The following is a 16,325-nucleotide window of genomic DNA, read 5'->3' as shown; positions in this document are numbered from 1 at the left end:
CTTCTTCACAGTCTTCCAGATCTTTCACACCAGAGACTAGGATTATTTTTCCCTTTCTTATAGAGATGAGTGAGTTTTACCTACCATGTCTTCATCTCCAAAGCTTCCTGTCTCCATCTTTCTCTCAATTGAAAATGTTAAAATATCTAAGATGGGCCACATTAGATTAGTATCTAAGACTGGTCTCTGACAATATGGGGGTTCCTCAGAAAACCAAAACTAGAGCTACCATGTGATCCAGAAATCCAACTACTTGGTATATACCCAAAAGAAAAGAAATCAACAGATCAGAGGAATGCCTGCACTTCCATGTTTATCACAGCGCTCTTCACGATAGCCAAGCTATGGTTCAACCTAACTGCCTATCAGCAGACAAATTCCTTTTTAAAAAAATGTTATATACGCACAAGGGAATACTATTCACCCCTAAAAAAAGAAGGAATGCCTGTCATTTGCAGCAACATGAATGGAACTGGTGGCCATTGTTTTAAGTGAAATAAGCCAAGCCCAGAGAAAGGCAGACATCACATCTTCTCACTCAATGTGGGAGCTGAAAAAAAAATGGTGAAACTTAGGAAGATAGAAAGTAGAATAGTGATGACCAGAGGTCAGGAAGGGGAGAGACGAGAGGAAGATGAAGGGGAAAACAAGAAAATAAATACATTTATTACCACTGAACTGTATACTGAGAAATGGTAAAGATGGTAAATTATATATGTATATTTTACCTCAATAGAAAAAAAGAAAAGACTGGTCTCTGGCGTATGAAGAATGCTGAATAGACACAGTCATATAGGAAGGTAAAACTGTGTAGGTATTAGGGAAAAAGTGGGTCTGCCAGGATAGAGTCACTCTCATCTTCTGAGAGGGAAGAAGGGTGAAAATAAGCTGTTGTTAACAGTTTATATGACATCACCTGTCCTGAGGGAGACTTCCTCCTGACACTGAGGCGACAGTTGGTAAAATATCCATTAAACTTGTAGGCTCCTTAATCAACCGTCCAGCTGGTACCTTTCCAGGCCATCGAACAATTCCTGGGACGCGGATTCCACCTTCCCAGCCCCCCATGCCTTTTCCACCTATAAGACAATGCAATTACATTCAATTATTGTGCCTAGTTAAAATAGTCACAGTGTTGAATATATTTAAAAGGTAAACTAGTATCAAAAGAGATCACATTTGTATAGTGTCTATTCTATGTAGAGTCCTAGTGGAGTAAGTAGTGCACGTCTACAGAATTATATTTTCCTGTGCTGCTGGTAGGTTTTTGATTAAATAACTAAACATATGTAATATTGGACACTTACATTCTATTTGCATGGCTATTTTCTCTACTTAAAGTGTTCTTATCTCAAATACACACCTACTTCATCTCCAACCTCCCTCATATCTTTGCTCAAAGTAATTTCCTATATTTTTTTTAATTAGTATTTTTCTTGTATCCAGCCCCCAAGATTATGGAACTCACAGTAACCTCAATGAGGCGTGCCTGAACATTTTATTTGAAATGGCAGTCCCACCCCAGAATTCTTTATTCTCGTGTTTTTTCATATTTACTGCCGCCTTCTAATACATCATTAAATTAAATTTTTTAATTAAAGTTTTTAATTTAGTTTTAATTTTTTTAATTAAAATTTTTTGTCGTGGTTGTTTTTTGTTTTGAGATGGAGTCTTGCTCTGTTGCCAGGCTGGAGTGCAGTGGCGTGATCTCGGCTCACTGCAACCTTCGCCTCCTGGGTTCAAGCGATTCTCCTGCCTCAGCCTCTTAAATAGCTGGGACTACAGATGCCCGCCACCATGCCCAGCTAATTTTTGTATTTTTAGTAGAGGCGGGGTTTCACCATGTTGGCCAGATGGTCTCGATCTCTTGATCTCGTGATCTGCCTGCCTCGGCCTCCCAAAGTGCTGGGATTACAGGCATGAGCCAAAAATTTTTAAAAACAGTTATCATAAGCAAACAGAGAATATCTAACATGCACATGCATGTTTACAGCAATGCAATTCTCAATTGCAAAGATATGGAACCAGACTAAGTACCCATCAACCAACAGGTGGATAAAGAAAATGTGGTGTACATGCACCATGGAATTCTACTCAGCTATAAAAAGAAATGAAATAATGTCTTTTGCAGTAACTTGGATGGAGCTGGAGGCCATTCTTCTAAGTGAAGTAACTCAGGAATGGAAAACCAAACAGCCTATGTTTTCACTTATAAGTGGGAGCTAAGCTACAAGAATGCAAAGACATAAGAATCATATAATGGGCTCTGGGACTTTGGGGAATGATTGGGAGGGGGCTGAGGAAAAAAAACTACACGTTGGGTACAGAGTAGATGCTCAGGTGATAGGTGCACTAAAATCTCAGAAATCACCACTAAGGAACTTATCTATGTAACCAAAAACCACCTGTATCCCCAAAACTACCGAATGTTTTAAAAATAGAATGTCTATAATAACAATTTCCACCAAGGATTTGTTTTGGGTCCTAAATACACACTTCAGTGCTACACGCTCTAAAGAGTACACATTCATCACCCTCTGCAAGATGGAGGCAGAGCCTTTACCTCGTTCATACAGAAATTATAATTTCCTACCGAACCCAAGACTGTGGAATCTGTAGTTGCATGAATAACCACGTATTTTCCTATAGAAAATACTTTAAAATCTCTCTCAAGACATATGATAAAATATACTTGACATTTTCCAGATAATTATCTTTGTTTTTCTTTTTCTTTTTTTAATCCTCATTTCACAGATGAAGATAACATTCTTCTAACATCAGGTTACACATTATAGACCTGGCCAATGTAGTACCTTATGGACCTATTTTGTGGACTAAATGTTACAGCAGGACATAAAGTCAGTACATGTGAATTTAATCATGAACATCAAGACAGGCTTCGCTACTTTCTATGCTATACTATATCCTTGGAAGATAGCGTCAGACTTGCTTTTTTTTTTTTTTTTTTTTTTGAGACGGAGTCTCGCTCTGTCGGCCAGGCTGGAGTGCAGTGGCCGGATCTCAGCTCACTGCAAGCTCCGCCTCCCAGGTTTACACCATTCTCCTGCCTCAGCCTCCCGAGTAGCTGGGACTACAGATGCCCGCCACCTCGCCCAGCTAGTTTTTTGTATTTTTTAGTAGAGACGGGGTTTCACCGTGTTAGCCAGAATGGTCTCGATCTCCTGACCTCATGATCCACCCGCCTCGGCCTCCCAGAGTGCTGGGATTACAGGTGTGAGCCACCGCGCCCAGCCCAGACTTCTTAATGATGAAGGATCCCTGGTTTCTGACCTCTATTCTCTAGGAACCACATTCCCCCTCATTTAATCTCTCAATAGTCTCACAAACTAAATGAATGTGTGGATATTTCTTTAAAGACCCCATAAAAGCATCTGCTTGTGCTAACTCCTCATAATTTGATAGGGTTGTCAGAAAGGCATATTTCTAGATGCTCCCTCTACATACATGGCTTCCCTCCACAGAAATGTTAACAAATATAAGACCAATTTTCTTGACCTTGGTCCGATACTTCATTTTACTAAGAGTCAAATTAAACAAACTTGCTCAGGTTTTCAGGCCTCATTCTTTGGCGTCATGCGCTTTAATTATAAGAACCATAAAAAAAGCTTATTCACCACCAGATCACTTGCGTGAGTTCCTCTCCTCACCTTTATATATTCCATTCCATCCACCAAGTTGGGCATGCCCTCGCCTAGCTTCCAAATGCCCTCCATGGTCTGATGTAAAGTAGACAATGGTGTTGTTCCTTAGGCCAAAATCATCGATAGCATCAAGAATCTTGCCTAAAATAATATACAAGAGACAAGTAAAAATAATGACATTATGAGGTATTTCACCCCTAAGTCTAATGGGCATGAGCTATCTAAAGGAAAACAAGGATGGTGTGACCCTTACTATGTCAAAAGCCACAAAAGAAAAGAAATGTGCATTAACAGTTTAAATTGACAAACAACTGAAAGAAAAAAAACTGAGAGGCCGGGTGTGGTGGCTCACGCCTATAATCCCAGCACTTTGGGAGGCTGAAGCGGGTGGATCACAAGGTCAGGAGTCCAAGACCAGCCTGGCCAAGATGATGAAACCCTGTCTCTACTAAAAATACAAAAATTAGCTGGGCATGGTGGCAGAGGCCTGTAATCCCAGCTACTCGGGTGGCTGAGGCAGAGAATTGCTTACACCTGGGAGGCGGAGGTTGCAGTGAGCTGAGATCGTGCCACTGCACTCCAGCCTGGGCAACAGAGTGAGACTCCATCTCAAAAAAAAAAACAAAAAAACTGAGAGCCCAAAATTTTTAAGAAATAAAAGATGACCTGCTTCAAGAAGAAATTACTATGGCAATACAAATCAACATCAGTTGCTACTAATAACATTTAAAAGGGCAAATTCTCCTTGATAATTTCCTTCATGTAGAATGAAAACATTAAACAGAGAAATACAGTTTTTCCCATTGGATATGAAAAGAAGGACTGTGGTGGTATTCTGATGTTGCACAGAATGGCAGCCATGGTTTATGCACCCTCTCTGCTCACGGAAGGCAGACATTGTTACAGAATTTGAGGAGACAGAGGCAAGAATAAGACACTCCCACTGTTGGGTTCACATAATTTATTTGACATATTCTTGCAGATGATTTAGGTAGGTAATTCTTTATCTAACCATTTTCCCTTCCCTTCTTATTTGATATTTTAAATAGAGAATAGGATGACTAGGTGGGGAGAATTAGACTCAATGGGCAAGTGAAAAGAGGAAGAATGTATTCAAAATAAACCACAATTTCAATCATTTTTATAGGAAAATAGCCAAATTCCTAGAGTTCCCAAACCCAGTCTGTATTATGCATAATTATGAAAAAACCTATTAGTCTCAAATGTGTCTAATTCTGTGTGTTCTGCTGTTGGTTATCTCAGAAAACATTACATTAACATTCCTAAGGTACTATACCTTAGAAATTTTCTTCTAGAGCCAAGGCACACAGGTAAGGGCAAGTTAAGAAGTAATTTATACTTTAAAATACTTTTAAAATTTTACCACAGCACTTTTAGCAAAAAATCGCACTGAAAATTGATTCAAGAGAAAATGATCAATGGATGCTAAACCTGACATTGAATGTTTGATAAGAACCAAGATATTGGCTTCATCTCAAAGTATCTCCCATAAAATCGTTAATAATTTCAAATTATTAATGACAAAATAAGTAACTTTATAGTGGGGAAAACTGGAAGACACCATTTAATCCATTGATGAAGAATTTTATAACCATTGTTGGGGCTAATTGACTTCCTTATCTACTGGATTGAGAACACACCATCACTTCTATTTCCATTGAAGGAAATGTCAAACCAACCCAATTCAAGGGACATTCTACATGATACCTGGTCTTTATTCTCAAAAAATGTCAAGGTCTTTGAACTCAAGAAAGAATAGAGATTGCTCAGTCTTTGTCCAGATCAGAGGAGTTTAAACAGATACGACAAGAAAATCCGTGGACCAGAACAGAAAGAGGGTGGAGAAAGTAGGGGTTTTGTTGGTTGGTTTTTGTTTGTCCATTGGTCTTGCTTGCTGTGTATAAAGTTTCTTGTGAGCACAGCTGGAGAAGTTTGGCTGGGATTTGTGAATTAAATCGTAGGAATCCATCCATGTTAATTTCCCGATTTTGATGATTTGCAGTGATGATGTAGGAGAATGTCTTTGTTTTATAAAATACACACTAAAGTTTCTAAATTTAATGAACATCATATCTGCATCTTACTCCCAAATATTCAGAAGCATAAGAAACATGTGGAGGTGGAAGAGAGAAAGAGAGAGAGAGGAAGAAAGAGGATGATCAGGAGAAAGGAAGAGGGAGAGAGAAGATATATTTGATAAATTGCTAACAGTTGGGAAAGATGGGTGAAGGGGACATGGCAGTTGTTTTTACTCTTCTTGCTATTTTTCAGTAAATAGTGAAAAGTAGCAAGAAAAAACAACAAGGCTAACATTTTTCTGATTATAAAAATACAGCATAGCTTGGGAAATACAAAAAATAAAGAAAATTATAAGGAGGAAAATAAAGACCACCAATTTCCTGCCCCCATTGCCATTTGACTATTTAAAAAAAATTGTTACATACTGTATTAGTCTGTTTTCACGATGCTAATAAAGACATACCTGAGACTGCGTAACTTATAAAGAAAAAGAGGTTTAATGGAATCACAGTTCTACGTGGCTAGGGAGGCCTTACCATCATGATGGAAGGTGAAAGGCATATCTTACATGGTGGCAGACAAGAGAGAATGAGAGCCAAGCAAAAGGAGTTTCCCCTTATAAAACCATCAGATCTCATGAGGCTTATTCACTACCATGAGAACAATATGGGGGAAACCGCCCCCATGATTCAATTATCTCCCACCAGATCCCTCTGCAACATGTGGGAATTATGGGAGCTACAATTCAAGATGAGATTTGGGTGGGGACACAGCCAAACCATATCACATACTCTTGTAGATGCATCTCTATATATATTTGGGTTGATATTGCATGCACAGTTTTCAACTTGCTTTTTTCATCCAATATTATTTCTTGGAAAATCTACGTGTTAAAAAATTACTCAAGGCTGGGCATCGTGGCTCACATCTGTAATCCCAGCAATTTGGGAGGGCAAGGAAGGAGGATCCCTTGAGCTCAGGTGTTTGAGACCTCCCTTGTCAACACAGTGAGACCCTGTCTCAATTAAAAAAAAAAAACTAAAAAACTTATTTGTACAATTTAATGGTTGGAAAAGTGTCCATTGTGTGTGTGTGTGTATATATATATGTATATATACATATGTGTGTGTGTGTGTATAGTTTTTTTTGAGATGGAGTTTTGCATTTGTTACCCAGGCTGGAGTGCAATGGCATGATCTCAGCTCACTGCAACCTCCGCCTCCCAGGTTCAAGCCTTTCTCCTGCCTCAGCCTCCTGAGTAGCTGGGATTACAGGCATGCGCCACCACACCCAGCTAATTTTGTATTTTTAGTAGAGACAAGATTTCTCCATGTTGGTCAGGCTGGTCTAGAACTCCCGATCTCAGTTGATCTGCCTGTCTCAGCCTCCGAAAGTGCTGGGATTACAGGTGTGAGCCACTGCACCCGGCCTAAACAATTTATGATGCTTTATTTTTAAGTACCATAAATTATTTAACCATTGTACTGTTGTTCACTATTCTGGTTAATTTTCATACTTTGCCATAATTTCAAATGCCATAATGAACAACTTTCAGCATTAATAATAGTTCATTTTTTCAATTCCTCATCAGTATCTAATGTTTGATAGGTGATTATGGTACATTATGAATGATCATGGGTTTCCTTCTGTGTCCACTCTAATATTTGTACTCTTAATCTGTAAAAAATGTTTAAATTTTGCTGATATTTTTGGAAGGAATTATGTGTTTCCATTATTGATTTATAAGAACTCTTTATTTGTTAAGCAGTTAAAACAATGTCATGTTGTTGCTAATATTTCCTCAGTTTGCATAGGGCCTTTAGTCATGCTACTTATCAGATAACCTTTTGTTATTACTAACACTATACCTCATCCAGATGTAAATTTACTGTTTAACTATAGCTTCTTCCAATTTTTGTTTTGTTTCACTCAATGTCCTCAGTGTGTATGGAAAAGCATGCTAAATCGAATTGGTAATGGTTTTTCCTAAACTAACTCTGTGAATTTCCTTAGGCTGCTGAAGCAAATTAGTACAAATGAGGTGGCTTAAAACAACGAACATTTATTCTTTCACAGCTCTGGGGGCCAGATGTTCAAAATTAAGTTATTGGCAGGGTCACTCTCTCTCTCTCTCTGAAGTTTCTAGGGGAGGATCTTTCCTTACTTCTTCCTCGCTTTGGACAGCTGGCATCAGTCCTTAGCCTTCCTTGGCTTGCAGCAGCCTCATCCTAATTCACCATATCGGATTAGGACCCACCCCCAATGACCTCATCTTAACTTGATTCCACCTGCAACGACCCTATTTCCAAATAAGATCCCATTCTCACATACCTTGGGTTATGACTTGAACGTATCTTTTTGGGGGGATGTAACTCAACTCATAATACAAACTTTCCCCAACACCTTTCAGCCCTGCCACCTTGATTTAAAAACTTTATTGTACCGAATGTAATGTCCTTCTCTTTCCCAGACCTGCTCCAAGGCTATTATTTTCTGCTTCATTGATCTAAAAGTCAAATCTTGTATTTCTGTGTTTTAATTTTTGTAGTTTGCTTTTTGATAGCATTTCTTATGATCACAGAAGTGTTTCTTGATGTTTTCTACCAAAGACTTTCTCATCAGATGTTTCTGGAAAGTTTATTTCCTATCAGTTTATTCGGTGTGTATTTCATCATCACCTATATAATGACCAGTCCCCAGAGGATAGTAATTAATGCTCTAATCAGAGCTACCTTAGCCTTCAATATTAACTTCAAAATAACTAATACATTTATACAATCCACTCTTCCCTTCCATGTATTCAAGTTTTCTTTCATGAGTCAGTTTCAAGATACTCATTTACTGCTTGAAAAATTATTTCTAAATATTTCAGCTATTGACATTGGAGCTATAATGAATGGTAGCTGGTGATCCATCGTATCTTGAAATGCATTATTTTTAACAAAAAGAAAAGGTCTTAATTTTGGTGCATATACCCAACAGAGAAACATTGTAGACTTCATGTATAACTAATGTATTTTTATATATAGCTAATATATTTATGTATAGCTAATATATATATGTAACTGATTATACTATTGGACTAATACTATACTAACATATACTATACAGAAACAAATGTATTTATTATATTGTATGTCAATCTTTAGAAGATATATACTACATAACGTAGTATATATGTATTTATGTATATAATAAAAATGTTTCATAAGTTACATTGTTAAAATATATATAAAATATAGATAATATTAACAGCATGATAAATAACATGTATATAGTTAGGCAATACTAGAAAGCATGCAAGAATTTTCCTGGCTACTATCTAATTAATGCATATGTTATAAGTCTCTCAAAATATTAAGAATAGAAAGATTCAAAGTGTCAGCCAACATTATGCTTAAAAGTAAAAATTGGAACTATTTCATTAATACCAGAAAAATAAGAATATTTTTGTCATTATGTAACCTATTTTTCTACATAACCTGACTGATGCAATTAACATTAAAGTTAAATACATACTTTAACACATAAAATACAAACTTAACATTAAATGTAGTGAACATAACTATGTTGGAAACCCCAGAAAGTTTAATGAAACCTCTATAGTACTGATATATATATGTACATAATATATAATATGCATAGCATAATTGCGATATATATAAGATAGAACCATATACTATATTAAAATCTAATAATTGTATATTAATGATATGTTTATATTATATGAATACAATATATTATAACAATGTATATAAGTAATATAACTATAATATAAATTGTATGTAATATAATTTTATTATAATACCATATGTCATCTATGTGCTAATATGTGTTCTATTAAACTCTAGGGTTTTTAACATAGGCAATTCTGTTCTTTGCAAATAATACTAAATTACTTTGAGTTGTTTGTATTCTTAATATTATTCAATTATATTCAATTATTCTATTTATATCTTAAAATTTAGAGAGATTACATAGTGGCCATGGAAATGATTATTTCTGAGACAGGATTTTGCTCTATCACCCAGGCTAGAGTGCAGTGGTGCAATCGTGGCTCACTGCAGCCTCAAACTCCTGGGCTCAAGTGATCCTCCCACCTCAGTCTCCCAAGTAGCAGGGAATACAACCATGGAAATGATTCATACCTTTCTAACATCAACTGAAATAAATAAATAAATATAGAAATTATATGCTACAGAAATACATAATATATATGCATTATGTATGATAAAACTTTCAAATTATTAATATTAATATGTATAACAAATAATATAAATATATAATATAAAGAGTTAAGTTATATTTTATATATGTATCTCATATATTGCATATAAATTATGTATATATATGGCATAGAAATACATGTTTACAGCCTCCTTTGCAGTTCTGCCCTGTCTGGGGGAGCTGCCCAAGCTGTGTTGCTGTCCACAGACATGCCTGCCCTGGGATTCCACCACTCACAATTGTCTGTACAACAGGCTCAGCCAGAACCCTCATCCTTGTCTCATCTCCTGCTGATAAGGCCATTTCTCCTACTCATTGTTCCACATTTTACTTTCTTATCTGCATTCTTGAGAAACCTGCTCTTCAGATCCAAGTTGATGGACTTTCTCCCATGCAGAAATGCATGACTCATCTGGCATCAGAGATTTTCCCCCTGTGTGGGGCAAGGGTGGTATCTCCATTGAAAGCCTCTCACTGGGCTCGAAGGAAGCAGGAAGCCAGGTTGGGGGAAGTTTTTGGAGTTTTTCTGACTCCTGTGAAATGACAGTCTGTAGGAATCTAACGGGGCTACAGGAGGCTTCAGAGAAGAATGTAGCTCTCCTTCTTCATCTTTCAACCTGACTTCTTTGCCCTGCATAAGAGGCAGCTGAGCTAGGGAGTAAGAGTTCTGGAGCCCAACCCTGGCTTATCTCCAAGAGCAGCCACCAAAGGCCATGTACTTTTGTCTCCTTCTCTGTGAATGGGGATAAATTTGATGATGAAGATGGTACTCGTCTGTGAGGATGTTGCAGGGATTCATCCAGAATACACTGGTAACAGTGCATGGCCCATGGGAAGTATCACTTTTAAAAGTGTTTATTACACCAGCTGGAAAGGCTACTATTAGGTTGATGCAAAAGTAATCGAGGTCTTTGTCATTGAAAGTAATGACAAAGACCTCGATTACTTTTGCACCAACCTAATAAGTCAAAGAAATGTAAAAAAAGGAACAGATGCTGGTGAGGCTGCAGAGAAGATGCAACACTTATATACTATTGTTGGGAATATAAATTGGCTCAGCCACTGTGGAAAGCAGTTTGGAGATTTCTCAAATAACTTAAAATAGAACTACCCTCTGACCCAGTAATCCCATTACTGGGTATCTACCCAAAGGAAAATAAATCATTCTACCAAATAGACACAGGCACTTGCATGTTTATCACACTATTCACAATAACAAAGACATGGAATCAATCCACATGGATAAAGAAAATGTGGTACAGATGCACCATGGAATACTATGCAGCCATGAAAAAGAACAAAATCACATCGTTTGCAGCAACATGGATACAGCTGGAGGCCATTGTCCTAAGCAAATTAACACAGAAAAAGAAAACCAAATACCACATGTTCTCACTTATAAGTGAGAGTTAAACATTGGGTACTCATGGACATAAAGATGGGAACAATAAACACTGGGGACTCCAAAAGGGGAGAAGGAAGGTGGGGGACAAGGGCTGAAAATCTATCTATTGGGTGCCATGCTCACTCCCTGGGTGACAGGATCTATTGTACCTCAAACCTCAGCATCACGCAATATACCCAGGTAACAAACCTGCATGTGTGCTCCCTGAATCTAAACTAAAAGTGGAAATTATTAAAAAATGAAAATAAGTGTTTATTCTATCAGCAGACTCCATTATTCCAGGGCACTGCTGTGGAAAACCCATGATAATTTTTTTTTTTTTTTTTTTTTTTGAGACGGAGTCTCACTCCGTTGCCCAGGCTGGAGTGCAGTGGCGCGGTCTCAGCCACTGCAAGCTCTGCCTCCGGGGTTCACGCCATTCTCCTGCCTCAGCCTCCTGAGTAGCTGGGACTGCAGGCGCCTGTCACCATGGATGTGTTTGTATTTTTAGTTGAGACGGGGTTTCACAGTTAGCCAGGATGGTTTTGATTGCCTGACCTCGTTATCTGCCTGCCTTGGCTTCCCAAAGTGCTGGGATTACAGGCGTGAGCCACCGCGCCCGGCCACCCATGATAATTATAAAAGGCAGGAATGTGATATCTCTACCAGGAATGGCCACAAATAAACTTTTCTAATAAGAAAAGCAACAATTCCGGCTGGGCGCGGTGGCTCATGCCTGTAATCCCAGTACTTTGGGAGGCCGAGGAGGGTGGATCACGAGGTCAGGAGATCGAGACCATCCTGGCTAACACGGTGAAACCCCATCTCTACTAAAAATACCAAAAAAAAATTAGCCGGGCGCGGTTGTGGGCGCCTGTAGTCCCAGCTACTCGGGAGGCTGAGGCAGGAGAATGGCGTGAACCCGGGAGGCGGAGCTTGCAGTGAGTCGAGATCGCGCCACCGCACTCCAGCCTGGGCGACAGAGCGAGACTCCGTCTCAAAAAAAAAAAAAAAAAAAAAAGCAATAATTCCTAGAACTTGGGGTATTGTTACAGCTTCTGGGATAAATAATTTCAGGGTAAATACATGTTTGTTTGAGAATTGCTAAAATCATATATTAAAGCAAATGTTTATTCTTCCTAAAGGCTTGATCCTGGCTGTGTGGACAAAACATTCAAAAACTCTGGGCACCAGCATCATGTACATCTCAGTTGCGCTTTTTCAAAATATAATTTTCAGATATCACAGCTTGTCCACCCAGATTCAACATACCCATCCATTTGTGTAATACTATCTGAATGTCACTAGAAAAATCCCGTTGAAATTAAAGTCACACCCAAAGTGCCTTGTTCGAACACTATGACACATCATCAGTTTTATTAAATTAGATACTTTGGGAACTTTGTTAATTTACATTTTTAAAGCAAATAGTAATTTCTTTTGGTTATCACAGCCTGAGTTTGAATGACCTATTTCATTGATTTTCAAAGATCAAATCAAAAATAGGATCGCTCACACTTTTTGAGATTGAGTGCAATATTAAGAATGTAAACTGTAAGGACTTGCTGCGTTGCCTAGTGCTGGTGGAGGCAGAAAGTAAGAGGGGTATGCATAGCTATCTATCTATCTATGCATCTATCTATGTATCTATCTATCTATCATGTATCTATTTATCTACCTATCATCTACATATCTGTCAATCTATCCTATCATCTATCTATCTTATCTATCAATCAGCTATCTTATCTGTCATCTATCATCTGTCGTATGTATCATGTATTTATCTATATATCTATCCATCTATCATCTATGTATCTGTTTATTCATCTACCTATTCATGTATTCATCTATAATCTATCAATCTATATCTGTCTCTCTATCATCTATCATCTGTTTATCTACGTATCTATCAATCATCTGTTGATCATCTATCATCTATCTATCATCCATCCATCATCTATCTACCTATCATCTATCAACTATCTATCAATCCATCATCTATCTATCCATCTATCATCTATTTACCTATCATCTATCTCTGTCAATCATCTGTTTCTAAACATATGTACACAAACACTACAGACACAAACACACTTATACCTACATAAACATCCATTCATGTGTATGTATTTGGTTTGAATATTATTTATATTTTTAAATACTTTATATTTTTTATGTGTTTAAGACTATGCAAATTGGCTTTGCTTTTTCCAGGTTTAATTTTCCAAAGTGTCTTTTTATTTAGTGACATATATTTCACAATATCTGTATCTGGAAAATATTATACTTTAAATTTGTGTCCTGCCCATATGTGAGTTTCACTCGTGGTTTTCTTTCATTAATGTTGGAAAATTGAAGCCATTTTGCTAATCAATATATTTACCATGTAAGTCTTAGGAAATCCCATTTACATTGTTCTCTCTACAGGATGAGTTCATGAGGGTACTGGATTCTGACTTACCAGTTAATTCCCAACCCCCAACTAAGATCTTGGTGCTCAACAGACCTGAAATAAAGGTTGGCTATGTCACTAAAGAGTCTAAAAATACGATTTCTCCTTCTGTCAAAAAGATACGTGGGCTGGGTGTAGTGACTCATGCCTGTCATCCCAACACTTTGAGAGGCTGAGGCAGGCATATTACCTGAGCTTGGGAGTTCAAGAGCAGCCTGGGCAACATGGAAAAACCTTGCATCTACAAAACATACAAAAATTACTCGGGCACAGTAGCATGTGTCTATAGCCTTAGCTACTCAGGAGGCTGAGGCAGGAGAATCGCTTTACCCCAGAAGGCAGAGATTTCAGTGAGCTGAGATCACATCATTGCACTTAAGTCTGAGGGACAGAGTGAGATCTTGTCTCAAAAAAAAAAAAAAAAAGACATGTGCACTCTATGTTCATCACAGCACTATTCACAAGAGCAAAGACATAAATCAACCTAGGTACCCATCAGTGGTGGACTGGATAAAGAAAATGTGGTACATATACACCATGGAATACTACACAGCCATAAAAAAGAACAAGACCATGTCCTTTGCAGCAACATAGATGCAGGTGGCGGACATTATCCTATGCAAATTAATGCAGAAATATAAAACCAAACACTGCATGTTCTCACTTATAAGTGGGAGCTACTGTCACCCAGACTGGAGTGCATGGAGTGCAGTGGTGTGATCATGGCTCACTACAGCCTCAATTTATGGGCTCAAGCAATCTTTCTGCTTTAGTCTCCTGAGTAGCTGGGACTACAGGTGCATGCCACCACACCCAGCTAATTTTTGTATTTTTGTAGAGACAGGGTCTCACTATGTTGTCCAGGCTGGTCTCAAACTCCTAGGCTCAAATGATCCTCCCATCTCAGCCTCCCAAAGTGCCGGGATTACAGATATGAGCCACTGTGCTCAGCTGGATTTTTGTTAAATAGATTTTAGCTGATCTTGTCACAAAAAAGTAGCAGTGTGAGATGATAGATATACTTGCTTACTGTATTACTATTACTTAATATTACTATATTATGTTACTTAACGATTACTATTTGCTTCACTATAGTAATCATTTTACTATCTATATGTATCTTTTAACATTATGTTGTGAATCTTAAATATACACAATAAAATTTATTTTTAAAAACAAAACAAAATAAGCAGGAGCATAACATCAAGTATACGTGGACACACAGATCAGAGCAATAGATACTGGGGACCACTAGAGGGGTGAAGGAAAGAGTGGGGGAAGGATTGAAAACTAACTATTGGGTGCTACGCTTAGTGTCTGGGTGAAGGGTTTGATGAGATCCTAAACCTCAGCATCACGTAATACACCCAGGTAACAAACCTGCACATGTACTCCCTGAATCTAAAACAAGAGTTGAAATTTTTGAAAAGAAGATTTGATGTGTTATCTGGCCAGCACTGGAGATGCAGTCAAGTAGACAAAGACCCCAGTTGATAAGTGAACGGCATACAAAGAAAGGAGAGGAAATGCATATAGTTTTTTTGCTGACTTTCTCAATTGCTTGCAACTATTACCTCATTTATGTCTCAGACCACCCTGTCCCATAGGCATAATTCTCTTCACTCTACAGGTTGACCAAGAGCAGTTTTCAGGTGTCCTGTCCTATTAGTTTCTGTCCACTTAGGTCCTGTGTCTTACCCATCATGGAGTCCATCTCTTCCACATTATCCCCATACAAGCCATGCTTGCTGGTGCCAATGAAATCGTCCGTGGTGGGGAGAGGTATGTGCACATGAAGAAAGGAGAAAAAAAGAAGGAAAGGTTCCTTGCGGTGCCTGAGAAGACATCAATGAAACTACTTGTGAGTTTTCAACATCCATGAATGTGAAAAATACTGTTTTGGCTTCTCATAGACATGACCTGCTTCCTTCTTCTCCATGCTGCAGAAGATAGAGTGTGTCCACCCAAGGGCCCTATCCTGCATGGAATGGATTCCATGATCCTGCAGCACCTCAACTGCTCCCTAACCCCTTTGGTGATGCTACTGAAATCATCTCTATAAACTTCATAAAATCAATCAGAGAGGAAGGGAGGGGGAGAAACAAAAATGAACTAAGCTTGCAGCATACTCAGCTTTGATCCTGAGGTCAGCTTGCTCTCTGATCTATGTCTTCCTACTTGTTTGGTACCTATTTGTCCTAGAATCACAAAGACCCACAGGATGGTAACATAACATTATGAAATGTTAAGTTTTCCATTTGCGGTAATCTTTCAGGCTGTGCATACCAGGGAAACTACTGATGTCTGCTTCTCTGAAGGACCCTGTGAGAAGCTGACTTACTAAAGCATGCCATTTCCACATTCTGGTGATTTCATTCCCTCTTACCCCAACCCATCAATGACCCCAACAACCTCCATGATTCCCCTAAAAAATCCAGCCCAGAACTCCTTGGAAAGATGGATTTGAGGACAGGCACAATGGCTCACGCCTGTAAACACACCACTTTGGGAGGCTGAAGGAGGCAGATCACCTAAGGTTAGGAGTTCGAGACCAGCCTGT

The 16,325-nt window shown here is 38.3% G+C and overlaps 1 protein-coding gene across 3 annotated transcripts in view; it reads right to left on the bottom strand.

Moving 5' to 3' along the window:
• ARSF (arylsulfatase F) overlaps positions 1-16,325 on the bottom strand; it is an 80,717-nt gene that overhangs the window by 10,746 nt on the left and 53,646 nt on the right. For all 3 annotated transcript variants that reach the window (XM_050776648.1, XM_050776649.1, XM_050776651.1), the window contains exons 7-9: positions 15,464-15,600; positions 3,669-3,803; positions 917-1,079 (exon numbers count right to left, since the gene is read on the bottom strand). In XM_050776648.1, coding sequence (XP_050632605.1) covers positions 917-1,079; positions 3,669-3,803; positions 15,464-15,600 — 435 coding nt within the window. The remainder of the gene's footprint in view (positions 1-916; positions 1,080-3,668; positions 3,804-15,463; positions 15,601-16,325) is intronic.

This window comes from Macaca thibetana, chromosome X (assembly GCF_024542745.1).
Source record: "Macaca thibetana thibetana isolate TM-01 chromosome X, ASM2454274v1, whole genome shotgun sequence".
In the NCBI taxonomy this organism is placed as follows: domain Eukaryota; kingdom Metazoa; phylum Chordata; class Mammalia; order Primates; family Cercopithecidae; genus Macaca; species Macaca thibetana.
Note: the sequence above shows the minus strand (reverse complement) of the source record. Positions and strands in the feature narration are given on the sequence as shown.